Raw genomic sequence first — 15,288 nt, forward strand, 5'->3', positions numbered from 1 at the left:
CGGCAGGTAGTTTATTAAAACCTGTCGTCTAGTGCTGCGATGAACAGTTAATTGATTGGGACTATCAATTAGGGTGAAAAGGTGTTGAAACTTCCAGTGCAATACCTTTTAAGTGAGTGTCACCATGGTGACACTAAGACTCTTCAAAATCTCAGGTGTGGAATTATACAGATAACACTTGCGCCGTGTGTACGTAGTACACAGTGTTGATAGTATACAACATTTACAGAATTTATATTGGGAAAATTTATCAAAATTTCAAGTTTTAGAGTGGCACTCATCACTTCTTCCCTTTCAGAGAGGAAAAATATTTTCTGTATATATTTTCTGTATACGTTGCACGTATAATTCCCTTAACATGTTACATTCGTTTCACTCGTTATTCCATTTAGTCATTTATTCTAAATAAATGTCTATTAGAATGTAATTGCGTCCTTTTTCACCCTGCAATTTGCACATTAAAGATGCCAGAGTTCTCTTACTTATTTATTTAAGCAAACCTCATATCATTGTATGCTTACAAACAATGGATATAGTTGACACTGATTTTGTTCCGACAATATATACAAACCGTGAGACCGTTTGTATATCTGGTGGATACTTATGTTTGTTCATACAATATATGCTAACCTTGAGGCCCCTTTTCTACTGTCTAGTATGACTCTTCCCTGTAGGGGATAGGAAGCACTAACATTGTCTATAATTAGTGGTAATGACGGATAAGGGTAACGTCATTTGTCTCAATGGTCCAGATGAGACCATAAAAAAATTGTCCCAAGGTTAAGGCACAGATGAAAATCCAGATACAGTACTTTCTAGTAATTCTCTGGTAAACTTCCATCAGGACGACATGGCTTGAGCCCAAAAAACGTATGTTGAGCGAAGCGAAAAATGACAAATTCGGAGATAATTTGTATTTTTCCTAACCATACAAACCTTAGCTATTTACATAAGGTTTACTTTCGGCGTAGCTGAAATGACGAGCCATTAGATTTTTAACAAGGGTTAACTAACCCCCACTAGTTAGGGAAGGGGTAGCTTGCTACCCCTACCCCCCCACACACCTGTGAGTTTTCTCACTTCACTTAGAGGTAGGACTTGACTTGGGGGACAGGGCTGGCGGGCAAATATGTGTAAATAGCTAAGGTTTGTATGGTTAGGAAAAATACAAATTATCTCCGAATGTCATTTGTTCCGTAACCGAAATACAAACCACCCTATTTACATAGGGTGACTTACCCCTAAGGAAGGGCAGAAAGTCCCCAGCCTTACTGGCTTTTGGCTTTACCCGGGGACCCAAAAACCGAGTGAGCAGCACTCGAGAAAGGGGGTCCCTGCACCTCGCACTCTCCGAAGCTTGCTACGGATGTGCGGCCTACATAAGTTGTGTGTGGAGGAAGTTGTGACTTGTCCTAGGAAGTTGACCTGGAGTTCTTTGGATAGAAATCTAGGCTAGGACGTTCCCAATACCACCTCGTCAGGGTATGGGGGATGCAAACAGTATCATAGTTAATACTAGGAGCACAAGGGAGCATGGTTTACCTGCAGAGGTTGAGGTCAGCTATGCAGAGACCAGGATGCTACTTTCCCCAAGGGAGGGGAGAATGAAGAAAGAAGTAAGGGCCAGACATACTCTTTCAATCACGCAGACTAAAACCGGGTAACAATGCCCCCAACCTTCTGCTACCTGTCCATTAAGGAGCCTGAGGTTAGACCAGCTGTTGTGCAGCCACCACAGGGCCAATAGAGAATGTATCGAAGCTCCTGTGGGTCACGTCCTGCAGGTAGTGGGCTGTGAACGTCGTCTGGCGCTTCCACACCCCAGCTTGCAAAACCTGCGTCACAGAGAAATTTCTCTTGAATGCCAGGGACGTAGCGATGCCACTGACATCGTGCGCTCTAGGGCGGCGTGACGGAGGAGGGTCAGGATCCAAGGTATGTTGAATAACCTTCCGGATCCAGGCCGAGATGGTGTTCCTGGTGACCCTCCTCTTTGTCCTTCCTGTGCTTATGAATAACGTTTGCACCAGAGGACGGACTGCAGCTGTTCTCTTCAAGTAATGCCTCAGACTCCTTACTGGGCAAAGTAACAGATGGTCTGGATCACTTATTACAGAACGAAGACTCGTTACCCTGAAGGAGCCGAACCTAGGGTCTGACACCTCAGGGTTCTGAGTCTTGGCAACAAACTCAGGGATGAACTTGAACGTTACCTCCCCCCATCCCCTTGAATGGGCGATGTCGTAAGAAAGACCATGAAGTTCACTGACCCGCTTGGCCGAGGCCAAAGCGAGCAGGAAAGCCGTCTTCCAAGACAGGTGGCGATCTGACGCCTGGCGTAATGGTTCAAACAGGGCTCTCTTCAGAGCCCTGAGGACCTGAACCACGTTCCAAGGAGGTGGTCTTACTTCTGACTGAGGGCAGGTAAGCTCATAGCTGCGTATGAGTAGAGAGAGTTCTAACGAACAGGAAATGTCCACTCCTTTCAGCCTAAACGCCAGGCTTAAGGCTGAGCGATAGCCTTTCACCGCTGGAACTGAAAGGCGCATTTCCTCTCGTAAATACACAAGAAACTCCACTATTGCTGGAAGTGGCATCTAGTGGAGAGATACCCCTCCCACGACACCAACCACAGAAGACTTTCCACTTCGCCTCCAATAGAGGACTTGCGTAGGTGGCGAGACATCCTGTCCGCAACCTGTTGCGAAAATCCTCTCTCCGTGAGGAGACGCTGGATAGTCTCCAGGCGTGAAGCCGAAACAACGCTACGGGCCTGTGGAAGATGTTGCAGTGTGGTTGTCTGAGTAGCTCGTGTCGTGGGGGGAGTTCCCTCGGAAGTTCCGTCAGGAGCTGCAGAAGGTCCGGGAATCATTCCGCGTGATGCCACAGCGGAGCTACAAGAGTCATGGAGAGATTGACCGATAGTCTGGTCTTGTTGAGCACCCTTCTCATCAGACAGAAAGGTGGGAAGGCGTAAACGTCGATGTTGTCACACCTCTGCTGAAAAGCATCTTGCCAGAGAGCCTTGGGGTCCGGGACTGGAGAGCAGTACAGGGGCAGCTTGGAGTTCAAGGCTGTCGCAAACAGATCTACTGTCGGGGAACCCCACAAAGTCAGGACTTTGTTGGCTATCTGAGGATCCAAAGACCACTCGGTACTCACTATCTGCGTCGCTCTGCTCAGACTGTCGGCGAGCACATTCCTCTTGCCTGGAATGAAGCAAGCCGAAAGTGTGACCGAGTGGACTTCGGACCACCTCAGAATCTCTACTGCAAGATGGGATAGCTGTCGAGAAAAGGTACCTCCCTGCTTGTTGATGTAAGCCACTACCGCAGTGTTGTCGCTCATCACCACTACGGAGTGACCCGCCAGGGTCCGTTGGAACTGTTGAAGAGCCAGGAAAACAGCCTTCATTTCTAGCAGGTTGATGTGGAGGTACTTTTCTGATTCTGACCAGAGGCCTGAGATCCTTTGGTTCAGAATGTGGGCCCCCCACCCTTCTTTTGACGCGTCCGAAAACAGAGTCTATTCTAGGGGAGGACGAGAAGATCCACTCCCTTCCGAAGGTTCACGTCGTTAAGCCACCACCGAAGGTCCGTCAGTTCCGTGGGTCCTATAGGAACCAGAAAGTCCGGAGAATCGGAGCCTTGATTCCACCAGGACTTTAGCCGCCATTGCAGGGATCTTATCCTGAGGCGGCCGTTCAGAACTACACGTGCCAGGGAGGAAAGGTGACCTAAAAGACCCAACCACGAATGGGCAGGAAGCTCTTCCCGCCTGAGGAAAGGTTCTGCGACCCTCCTCAGCCTTGCTATCCTGTCGTCCTGATGGAAAGGCTTTGTGGAGATCGGTGTCTAATATCATGCCTAGATATACCAGTCGTTTCGTCGGAAGCAGAAAGGACTTCTCGAGGTTTACCACGACCCCCAGGTCTTGGCAAACCTCCACAGAAGCCTGTCTCGGTGTCGAAGAAGGGTCGACTCCGAGTCTGCCAGGACCAGCCAGTCGTCCAGATAACGGAGGAGATGTATGCCGTTCCTGTGCGCCCAAGACGAAATCAGAGCGAACACTCTGGTGAACACCTGAGGAGCTGTGGAGAGACCGAAACACAGCACTTTGAACTGGTAGATCTTGCTGTCTAGGCTGAATCTCAAGTACTTCCTGGAAGATGGATGGATTGGGATCTGGAAGTACGCGTCCTTCAGATCCAGTGTGTACATGAAGTTTTGCAGTCTCACAGCAAGTCTGATCGTCTCTGCTGTCTCCATGTTGAACGAAGTTTGCTTGACAAACTTGTTCAGGGCTGAGAGGTCGATGACCGGTCTCCAGCCTCCAGACGCCTTCTTTACAAGAAAGAGTCGACTGAAGAAGCCTGGGGAGCCGTCGTCGACCTCCTGGAAAGCATCCTTCTTGAGCATGGTCTCGACTTCCGCCCGAAGGGCTAACCCCTTTGCCGATCCCATGGCATAGGAGTTCAGCGGCACTGGATTCGCTGTCAGGGGAGGTGGAGATGTCGTGAATGGGACACGATAACCTTGGCCGATCACAGAGACCGTCCAAGAATCGGCCCCAAGTTGCTGCCACCTGTGCACGCAACTTTTCTGGCATCCCCCCACAGGTGGACACGCGGGGGGATTGCCAATCCTAGCGCTTGCGGCCTCGGCCGCTGCCTCTGGGATTCTTACCTCCCCTAGAGGACTTGCCGCGCCTTCTGTCCTTGGTCTGAAAGGGCTGCGGCTTAGACACCCCTGTCTTAGCTGCCGGAGCCTGCTTCGGTGTCTTGCGAGGCTGCTGTTGCTGTTGAGGTGCCGAAGGCTTGTAGGGCCGAGATGTCAGGGCCCTCTGGAGGAGAGAATCTCCTCCACCTCTCGGCTGTTCGTTCTATGTCCTTGGGCTCGAGCAGATCCCTCCCAGTAATGGAGGAGTGCCTGAGCCTGCAGACGTCCACGGCGGGGACCTTCGGATAGAACCTCTCGGTCACTGCGTCGCGACGCTTGAGGATCGAGTTAGCCCACAGGTTAGCCAACTGGTGAGCGAGGAACTTGATCGAACGCGTGCCCGAGAGGAGGAAGGTCTCCAAAGCCTTCCTATTGCTCTCCTTGGACAGATCCTTAGAGCACAATAGGATGCCCAGAGATCCTAGCCAAATGTCCAGCCACGAAGTTGCCTGCATGGCACTCTTCGCGACCTTCTCAAGGTTCAGGATCTCCGACGCCGAGAACGTCAACTGGCAGGCGGAGAGCTTCTCGAGAGGAGTTCCCCTGGTCAGCTCTTCCACGGAATGGTGGAGCGGAAGGGCCATACTGGACTCCCCCATGATCTCAAAGTACCTCCTCTGATGTACTCGAGGAGGTGGGAGGAGTTTGAATCCGGCAGAAGAACGACCGGAGGAGGCGAGCTCGGAGAGCTGGGCTTCGACTCTGTCCCTGGCCCCTTTCACCCCTTTGGACCAAGGCAAAGCTGCGCTGGACTTATGGGGCTTCTGGGTGCCGTAGACTTCGTCTAGCACCGTGTCCTTGCCCTGACGAGGGGCAGTCTCCGGGTCCTTAAACTTGTTGAGCTGCCTCATCAAGCCTAGGACCTGCCAGAAAGCGTGTTCCAACTCGAACTGGTCTCCTCCTTGCGGACTGGCAGCTAAGTCTCCGGTCCCAAAAGGCTCATCTTGGGGAGATACGTGGACGTCCTCCTGGGGTTTAGTTGGCTCTGGACGTATCCTGGATGACGATTTAGGAATCGTCTTGGAGTCCTTGGGCTCCCTCCTAGGAGGAATACAGGACTTCAGCAAAGAGGTCCGGAAGGGGGCATCCTCGCGAGCAACTTCTCTCCGAAGAGGAGGGGTTCCTCCCATTGGTGCCGTGGGAGATAACACTGCCTCGCTGGACTCTCCTGAGGAAGGAGATAACACGTCCACAGGAGAAAGAGAAACAGCACGCGTAGGAGAAGGCGTAGGAGTCCTCCTAACCGACCTCTTGGGAGCCAACTTCACCCGAGGAGAAGTCACCACGAAGTCCACTCCTCTCCTTCTCTTCAGCGGGGGAGAGCCTGCCGTTGGTTTAAGTCCCATATGAACGAGGGCGGGCTTCACAGCCTGAACCACTGCGTTCATAATGTATCGGAACCAAGGCTGACGGGTAACTGACGCAGTGTCAGTTATTCCCGCTGGAGGGAAGGGGATCTCCTGATCCTTCGGAGTAGACCTCACGGGGCCTGCCTGAAAAGAAGAGGAAAAAGAGTGTTGCATGGACCTCTCCGTAGATCCTTCCTGGTCCTGGTCCTGGTGAGAAAACCTACGCTTGCGCGGAGGCGATCCAGAGGCTGATCTGGAAGTCTGTGTCCCTGTCGGTTGGCCACGCTGATGTTCCCTGCGGGAATAGGAATCGCGGCAGTTCTCACGCGAAAAAGCATTCAAGGAATCGCGCGTAGGCGATTTCCAAAGCGCGGGCGCATTGCCGCATGTGGAAGAATGCGCGTGGGTGCGTACGCTCGCGGGCGAGACGGCGCATGGGCGGGCGGGCGCGTAAGCGAAAGGACACGATGGCGCGCGATCGCGTTGGCTCGTTGACGAGGGAACGCATTGGCGCGCACGTGAAGGAGCACGAGACTGCGCGGGTGAAGGTGTGCGCTGAGCACTAGGCGATCGATGGCTGCGCGTAGGAGAAAGTGAAAGAAGTCGCGAGCGACTTGGCAAGCGTTTGCCAGGCGGGGAGCGCTGGCGCGTTGGAGAACGCTGGCGCGATGACGAGCGATGTCGCGAGCGTTCAGGAGAACGAAGGCGCGTACCACGAACAGGTGAATGACTGTGCGCAGGCGATTCCTCGCACGGGCGAGTCGGAGGCCTGGAGCGATCAGGCTGGAGAGGGCAAGGGCGCTCAGGAGAGCGCTTGCGCACAGGCGAGTGATCGCGTGAACACGCAGGAGAACGTTGGCGCGCAGTAAGGTTACTGCGGACATCTGAAGAGGTGGACGAACGCGCAGGCGAACGCTCGCGAACAGGAGCTTTAGCTCGCTGTTGCGCCGGAGCAGAAGGGCGCGCAAGGGAGCGTGGGAGAGGCGACGGGTTAGTACCCTTACCCAAGTCCAGATCAGGCGATAGTGGACGAGATGATGAACGTTGGCGCGCTAGGCGCACATCAGACACAGGTTGATCAATAGCGCGGCTGCGCACAGGAGAACGATGGCACTCAGGAGTACGTGGGCGCGCAATGCGCACATCAAGAACACGAGGGCGCTGCTTCGCAGGAGATCTGCAAGAAGGAGAGCGCTGGCGAGCAGGTAATCGCTGCCGCGCAGGGGAGCAGGAGAGCGCTGGCGAGTTAAGTCCGAAGACTTTAACTCTGGGGAGCGCTTGAGCGCTACTGCACGCGAACGCGCAGGTGGGCGGGCAGGGGAACCCTGACACGCAAGGGACTTACCCACACCGTGAGTAGAGTCCCTTAACCCCAAAGGGATCGGTGCCTGTTGGATAACAGGGTGAGAAGGCGCCCAAACTGCATCTGCGGCCAGGAACGGAGAAGGCAGGTCGGAAGGTCTGACAGGCGTAGGGGATCCGCGGAGAGGTCAAGGGGCGCTGCTGTGACGGGCTGCTCCTGACGGGGGGGCTCCTCCTTAGGGGGAGGATCAGGAGAGGACGACCCAAAGAGGCGCCTCCTAACTCCTTTATAGGGAGAAGGAAGCCCTCTGCTGCGAAGAGGCCTACGGGCCTTACGTCGAATACGACCACGAGGAAGGGCGTCCGGGTCATCAGTCCTCCGAAGAGTAGTCTCTGTCAGCGTGCTCCCCCGAGGGGAAGACCCGCCCGCAGGAGAGACCGTGGGACTCACCTCCCCCCTCGGAGGATCTTCGGAGGGAGGAGGAGAGCCATCAGCAATGTCCGCAACAGGAGCAGTATCAAGGATTTGACCAGACCCGTCGGAAGGCTCAGCCAAAACAGTGTCGACAAAATCCGAAGGGAATACCTCCGGTATTACCGGCGACTGTTTGACCGCAGCCCCCAACTGGATCAGGTCAATCAGGGCTTCCTTGGAGGGCGTGACCATAAGCCCCAAGGAAGCCCAAAGCTGAAACAAATCATTATTAGCAACAGTTTGATCAAATTCTTCAAAATCCAAATTATCCTCCCCCGGAGGAGAAGAGGGAGCTGCCACGCTAAGGGAGGCAACGCCCTCTCCCGCACCCCGAGGTCGGGAAACACCACTAGGGCCTGCGCTACCACTTGGCAGCCTCTCAGGAGAGACCGATCGAGTGGGAGCTTCGGAGGAGGTTCGGGCGGCGGAAGAGGAGTCCTTGGAGCCTTCCTTCTTCAAGGTTGCCCCTGAAGGAGAACGGTCTCTCTTAGACTTCTTCTTACGCCGGCGGCCGAACTTCTCCCACTGGGAGGCAGACCACTCCCTGCACTCACTGCACGTATTCTCTCTATCACACCGTCGGCCTCGGCACTGCGGGCAAAGGGTGTGAGGATCGGTGTCCTCCGCTAACATGAAGGTCCCACAAGGGCGGCCAGCGAGTCCAGGGCACTTGCGCATAACGATGACAAAGGTCGAGGCCAACTTCCAAGCACACAGAACTAGAAAAAGACAAAAACAAATTAAGGCTGTCATTAACGAGGATGAAAAACAGCAACGTCTGTCTTCGTCCGAGCCAAAAAGTGAAGTAAGACAACTCACAGGTGTGTGGGGGGGGAGGGGTAGCAAGCTACCCCTTCCCTAACCCCTGCTAACTAGCGGGGGGTAGTTAACCCTCGGTAAAAACTTAATGGCTCGTCATTTCAGCTACTCCGAAAGTAAACCCTATGTAAATAGCGTGGTTTGTATTTCGGTTACGGAACAAATCTATTTTTGGGTGAGATAGCCATGTCGTCCTGATGGACCCGGCCTCCTTTCCTATAGAAAAGGCCTTGGCAGGATCCCTCCTGGAACTACTATATCTGTAGCACCATGCTCAATGCTACAAGGAATAACCGCCATCTTGATACTCAATACAGTAGTAGTATGGGAAATAGGGTAACCTTGATAACGGCTACCCTTTCAAATTTGCCACTCTTCCCCCTCGAGGCGAAAACACTATTCGGGGTGAAGATTGCTATGGGTCGCATCAAGCATACGTCCCCTGATTTATGCGATATCCTTAAGAGAAAATTCAAGGATATTCGCGCCAGGAGTTAGAATTCTGGAGACCTAAAGGTAAATTCTCTAGGAATATCACTGTAGTTCATATATCCCTTGGAAGCTACTAATAGGAACCTTCCATCAGGACGACATGGCTATCTCACCCCAAAATAGATTTTTCGCTTCGCTCAAAATCCGTTATATGTTCTTATTGCTGGTCATAGATTTTTACAAATATTTTTCGGTGTTTGTAAAATAATAATAATAATAATAATAATAATGTTAATAATAATATAAATTCATTCGTCATCTGAGAAAAAGAATGAATGGGTTTCCTATGAAACTGTTTATAATAATAATTGATTTTGAAGACAAAACTAAATCAAGGACTCACATTTGTGTGGTGGGATAACCTGAAGCTGGAAAGTCCAAATTATTTGAAGGGGATTCATTATTTGGCTTTCCCTGACTGGGGAATGCTAAACGCAGATTGCTTCGACGCCCTGTAAGATAAAAAGTGCATTCAAAAATAAAAAGTAAAAAAGGCCTTGTATTTCTATTTTTTCACTAACATCGTTTAATATCAGGACTTCACATTCACCATTTTAGCTAGTTTTACATAAGAAACAGCTTAGCCAAACTAAAGCTAATGTTCTTATCTCTTAGTGCAGGCATAATGGGCTTGTGATGGAACAAAATTAATTTATTTACTATCGTGTATATCTAAACTAATAAACTGCAGAGTAACAAAAGAATGAATTTTTTTTTTTACCAAATAATCCATAACCATACAGTATTATCTAGTTCAGTAACTATATTATTCACAACCTGCCTGTGATGGTAATATTGTATGGCTCATCTTCAATGGCTCAAGCTGAAACTGTCTTCAATCAATAAGAAAAGGGACAGTGTTACTTACTAAGTTAGACACTCCTGTCAACCCTACCAATCTTATATGCTTTCCCCCTCCCACTGTTGTTCTCTTAAAAACAAAAAAATTGCCAATTTCAAGTCATATTTTTCCTAAATATATAAACTTGAATTCTTTAATAAGAGTAGAGTAAATCTATAATGAAGTTGGAATGACTGTTAAAACCTAACAAGGTAGTTATAATCATTGGCAAGTGGCAGGTCACCCTTGCCAACCTGTCGGCAAGCAGGCCTAGCAATTTTGACTCTTAAGCCAGAGACTTGTGGGGTGGTCAAGATGGGCAGTGTAACGTCAAGGAATCATGTTTGTATAGTTTGGAAAAATATGACAAATTTGAAAGTAACGGGTAATTTTTATTTTTCCTTATAATATAACATATTTGTAAGTAATTTGTATTTCTCCTAATACTGTATACAAACCTGGAGCTATTTATTGGGGTATACTTTCGGCGCAGCTGAAAGACGAGCCATGATAATATTAGTGAGGGATAACTACCCCATCCGCTAGTTAGCTGGTGGGGGGTGGGGTAGACTGGCTACCCCGCTCACTCACACCTCTTGGCTGAGTAACCACTTTGCTTTATGGCAGGACTTCTCGGGGGACAGGGTGGCGGGCCAATTTGTATAAATAGCTCCAGGTTTGTATACTAGGAAAAATATAAATTACTTATAATTTGTTATTTGTTCCGGGGTAAATACAAACCCTCCGCTATCTATAGGGGTGACTTACTCTTAGGAGGGAGGAAGTCCTCACCAACTGGCCTTGGTCATAACCCAAGGCTATTTCGATCTGTGATCGATAGTAGACGGGACCCTACCATCGCTAAAATAAAGTGCCGATATGAGGTAATGCACTGATAGCGGCGTGTAAAAGCTTGTGTGTGAGTGGAACTAACAGTGTGGTTTGTCTTTAACATAGGAACTCGAGTACAAAATCTATTGTTATTAAGATATACCCAATACCCTCCCTCAAAAAGGTATTGGGGATGTAAAGTATTATTCTATACTTAGGAGGCACAAGGGAAATGAGTCTTACCTGCAGCGAGGTGAGGTCAGCTATGCTGAGGCTTGCGGAGCTGTTTTCCCCAGAGTGGATAAGGTGAAAGGAAGAAAGGACCCAGTCATTCTTACTCATTCACACCAGACTAATCCGAGTAACCTCAGCCCTCAACCCACTGCTACTTGTCCATCCAGGAGCCTGAGGTGTTTATACCATTTGTTGTGCGACCACCAGAGGACTGATGGATAAGGTCTCCATGTTCCTGTGGGTTAAGCCTTTGCAGGTAGTAGGCCGTGAAGGTCGATTGACACTTCCACATGCCCACTAACAGTATCTGCGCCACAGAGTAGTTTCTTGAAAGCCAGGGATGTAGCAACGTCACCGACGTTATGAGCTCTGGGTCTTTGGATGGAGGAGGGTCTAGATTGAGAGCAAACTCAATAGCCTTCCGATCCAAGAGGGGAAGGAAATCCTTGTGATCCTCTTCTTGACCTTCCCCGGGATGGTCAACCATGCAGACACGTGGGGGCGAGCTGGTGTCGTTATTTTAAGGTAATACCACAGGCTCCTCACTGGGTAAAAATCCCAGTTGATGGGTCTTCGGTTACTCAACGAAGACTCTTTATCCGAAATGGACTGCACCTAGGGTACAGCACACTCGCATTTTGAGTCTTAGCAATCAACTCAGGGACGCCGCTGAGGATTACTTCTCCCCGTCTCCTAGAATAGGAGACACCAGAAGACAGATCATACAACACAAGTGAGTAGAAAGGGCTGTCTTCCATGTAAGGAAGCGATATGCTGCCTGCCATTATAGTTTGAAAAAAGGGGCCTTCAGGGACTGAAGGATCCGAACCACGTTCCCAGGAGGAGGTTGAGATACGACGGGGGACAAGTTATCTAAAACTTGTATAAGTAAAGGCATCGATGGGAGAGAATTCCCTTCCACGACATCAGTCAAAAAGGACCGAACACTTCGCCTGGAAGATCGATGCTGAAAAGTGTCTGAGGTGCCTAAACATCTTTTCCGCAACTTGTGAGAAGCCTCTCTGAGAGAAGTGGTGTAGGACCATCCCAGGCGTGAAGTTGAAGCAAAGCTAAGGCTTAGGAAAGTGTTAGCATGTGGCTGCTTGGAAGATCCCTCGGAACTCCGTCGGGAGCTGCAGAAGGTCCGGGAACCATTCTGCGAGATGCCATAGCGAAGCTATTGGAGTCATTGATAAGATCTTGCTTATCCCGACTTAGTTGAGGACTTTCTCACCAGACCGAATGGGGGAAAAAAAGCACATCTCTAGGCCGCCCCACCGATTTTGGAATACATCTTGTTTGAGGGCCTGGTGTTCCAGGACTGGGGAACGTTCAAGCTGGAGCCTGAAGTTCAGGGCCGTTGCAAGCATAACCACAGTTAAGACTTTGTTGGATACAAGATACTTCAAAGGCACTGGGAGCCTACTATCTGAGTAGTCCTGTTCAGATTATCTGCAAGCACATTCCTGTACCAGAAATGACATGAGCGGATGGGGCAACTAGTTATCCTCTGTACATCTGAGGCTTCATACTGCTAGATGGTTCTCTAAGAGAGGTGAATGCTGGTACTTTTCTGAATCGGGCCAACGGACGAGGATGGAATGATGGGGCATATGCCCTCCCTCTTTTGAAGCATTAAAGAGAGCATCAGATCCAGAGGGAAGACGAGAAGGTAGGCCACTTTGCAGAAGCTCTCGTCTGCCACCCACCATCTGCGGTTCATCTATTGGTGGGGGGGGGGATTGCATAGCAAAAAACACATCTTGAGGTGATATCAAGACGTGTAACTATTTGCACGTTCTTGTAATGAAGGGGAACAGCCTGACCTCCCTCCAATTGCCACCAATCTAGTGTGGTTGGCCGAATAAGACCGATACCAAACGGTAAACCAGTTGATCAGTACAGCTTATGTTATAAGGGCGAATCTCCATAGAGATCGCTTTCCGAACAGGAGACTGTACGGTAATTACCAAACGCATCCAACCAAACCCAAGAGGGGATTGAGACGTATTTTCAATCTATTGTTAGGTGGGTAAAGAGCATAAGTCTACTACGGAGTAGTAACACCGAACTGTGAGCATAACAAGCATACATGCGTAGCTTGACTTGAAAGTCGTATCCGGAACTCAGTTGGAGTGTGTTGAAAACATTCGTAACAGAGGTTTCTCCTTCTTGGGACAAAAAACGTTCGTACTTCTACGTCTCCGATCGGTAAACTAGCATTTATATTAAATGTTCCCTACTAGGGAACAAACAAGCTTATGAGAAGTTTCCAGCCAAAGCCTTTGTAGGAGACTAAGACTTCCGATCGGGGGAAAGGAAAAAATGCCTATAAGAAGGCAGAACATAAATGCCGTATGTTTGGTTACAGGAAAGTAGCCAAGTAATGTACTGAATAACCTGGTTTCAGTAAGGGATATAACAATACAACTTAATAGAAGAGTTCTAATTGCAAGTTGTATATAGCCCTTATTGACAGAAAGATCGCTTACACGCATATGTACTTGCCCGTCTGCACTAGCGCATGCGTAATCTCTGCTTCCATGAAACGTTTGCAACGAATCTAGTTGAGGGAATAATGTACTCTATGTGCGACGAATCGCAACATTATTGCCCAAGGAATTTTTGATCGTTGACTAGCTGTAATAATTTTTGGAATGAGAGCGCACATGTTCTTAAACAAAATACTGTATACAATTATAAACGCGATCATTTCTCCTTTGGTTTGCCCCTCCTCTTTATGGGAGGAGATAGCCAGAGTTCATGCACAGACAAGGATGTCTGGTTCCCTGTGGGAGGGGTTTGAAACATTCGTAAACGTAATGAAAAGCTGCCCACGATGTTGCTCTCGTTCTAAAACGTAAGCTAACACTGCTCCTTTGGGACTAATTGTTTGAGATAATAACCCTTTAAGGGTAGAATAGAAAGTCTCAAAAGTCTATCGTGTAAAACGGTAAGTCGTTGTACCCAAGGGTAGAACCCGAGTCTATGACAATAAACTCGCAATGTTGTCTTAAATAGAGCTCATGCTTTGGGAAGGCTTATGGCTTTCATGAAGTTTTAACAACACCCGTTGAAGTTCTGTAAAACTTCTCAGGAACGAGTCTCCCGAAAAGGGTGAAGTCACGTATGTGGGGGTTAGCTTCAAGAAGACCAGACATAATTGCCATCGACAGCTTACCCGAAGGAATTGCCATCGAACGCTTTCTCGCTAGTGAGAAAAATGCCTTCTAATTCAGGCAAGGCCTGCCAAGGGAAATGAACTGAAATGTAAAGAATTTTTCATTCCCCACTAATTTCCGTCTGCTTACCCAACCACTCGAAGTGGGAGTGTGGAGGGAAGATGACGGTGGTTCGTTCTAAAACGAAAGGATCGGTGCTGGCGAAACCAGCCTAACTGACATAGTAATCAGCTGGGAGTGTAGAGTGACGTATTAGGTCACACTTTTGGAAGACCCATCCCGAAGGGAGGAGGGGAGGTCGACTATAGAGTTTTCAGAAAAAACTCTGGATCGGGGGAACAGAGAGATTCAGCGCGATGAGAACCTAGGGGTTCAGAATCTATTTGTGAATTCCTTTCTCACGACCCTAATGGATGTTGTGACGAGAACCCGCAGGAACTCTGTCGCTGATTCCTGATGGAATCTTCAGGAATCGTGTTATGTGAACCCACCGGGGTTTACAAGACCAGAACCCAAAGGAACTGTGTCATAGTTACCTGAAGAGAGACGGAAACCCCTAGGCAGCAGGCATCCCTCCGGGTTTTTGCGTGTGCGCGAACACTTGCGCAACGAGAGTCAGAAGACTCTCTGTTATAAGAATAACTCTTGAAGACAATGGTCGCGCATCTAGCGCTAATTGCGCACGCGCGCACGAACCCTTTGCGAGACGAGTCATAACTGTGTCGATGGTCACACGCGTAAAGTTGGCCGCGTGCACCGAGATGGTTACGCGTGCGCGAACACTTCGCGCGACGAGAGTTCGAAAACTCTCTGTCATAAGAGTAAAACTCTTACGCACGCGAACACTTCACACGGCAAGAGTTCAAAAACTCTCTGTCATAAGAGTAAAACTCTTGCGTGAGCGAACACTTCGCGCGACGAGAGTTCGAAAACTCTCTGTCATAAGAAGTAAAACTCTTACGCACGCAAACACTTCACACGGCAAGAGTTCAAAAACTCTCTGTCATGAGAGTAAAACTCTTGCGCACATGAACACTTCGCGCAA

General features: G+C 49.4%; 2 protein-coding genes across 2 annotated transcripts in view; both read right to left on the reverse strand.

Annotated features, from left to right (window-relative positions):
* LOC137614606 (uncharacterized) overlaps window positions 1-11,548 on the reverse strand; it is a 67,629-nt gene extending 56,081 nt beyond the window's left edge. Inside the window, exons 1-2 of the mRNA XM_068344310.1 lie at window positions 11,248-11,548; window positions 9,499-9,607 (exon numbers count right to left, since the gene is read on the reverse strand). Coding sequence (XP_068200411.1) covers window positions 9,499-9,607; window positions 11,248-11,548 — 410 coding nt within the window. The remainder of the gene's footprint in view (window positions 1-9,498; window positions 9,608-11,247) is intronic.
* LOC137627883 (2',3'-cyclic-nucleotide 3'-phosphodiesterase-like) overlaps window positions 1-15,288 on the reverse strand; it is a 356,880-nt gene that overhangs the window by 77,959 nt on the left and 263,633 nt on the right. The window lies entirely within an intron of this gene.

Source organism: Palaemon carinicauda, chromosome 2 (assembly GCF_036898095.1).
Source record: "Palaemon carinicauda isolate YSFRI2023 chromosome 2, ASM3689809v2, whole genome shotgun sequence".
Lineage (NCBI taxonomy): Eukaryota > Metazoa > Arthropoda > Malacostraca > Decapoda > Palaemonidae > Palaemon > Palaemon carinicauda.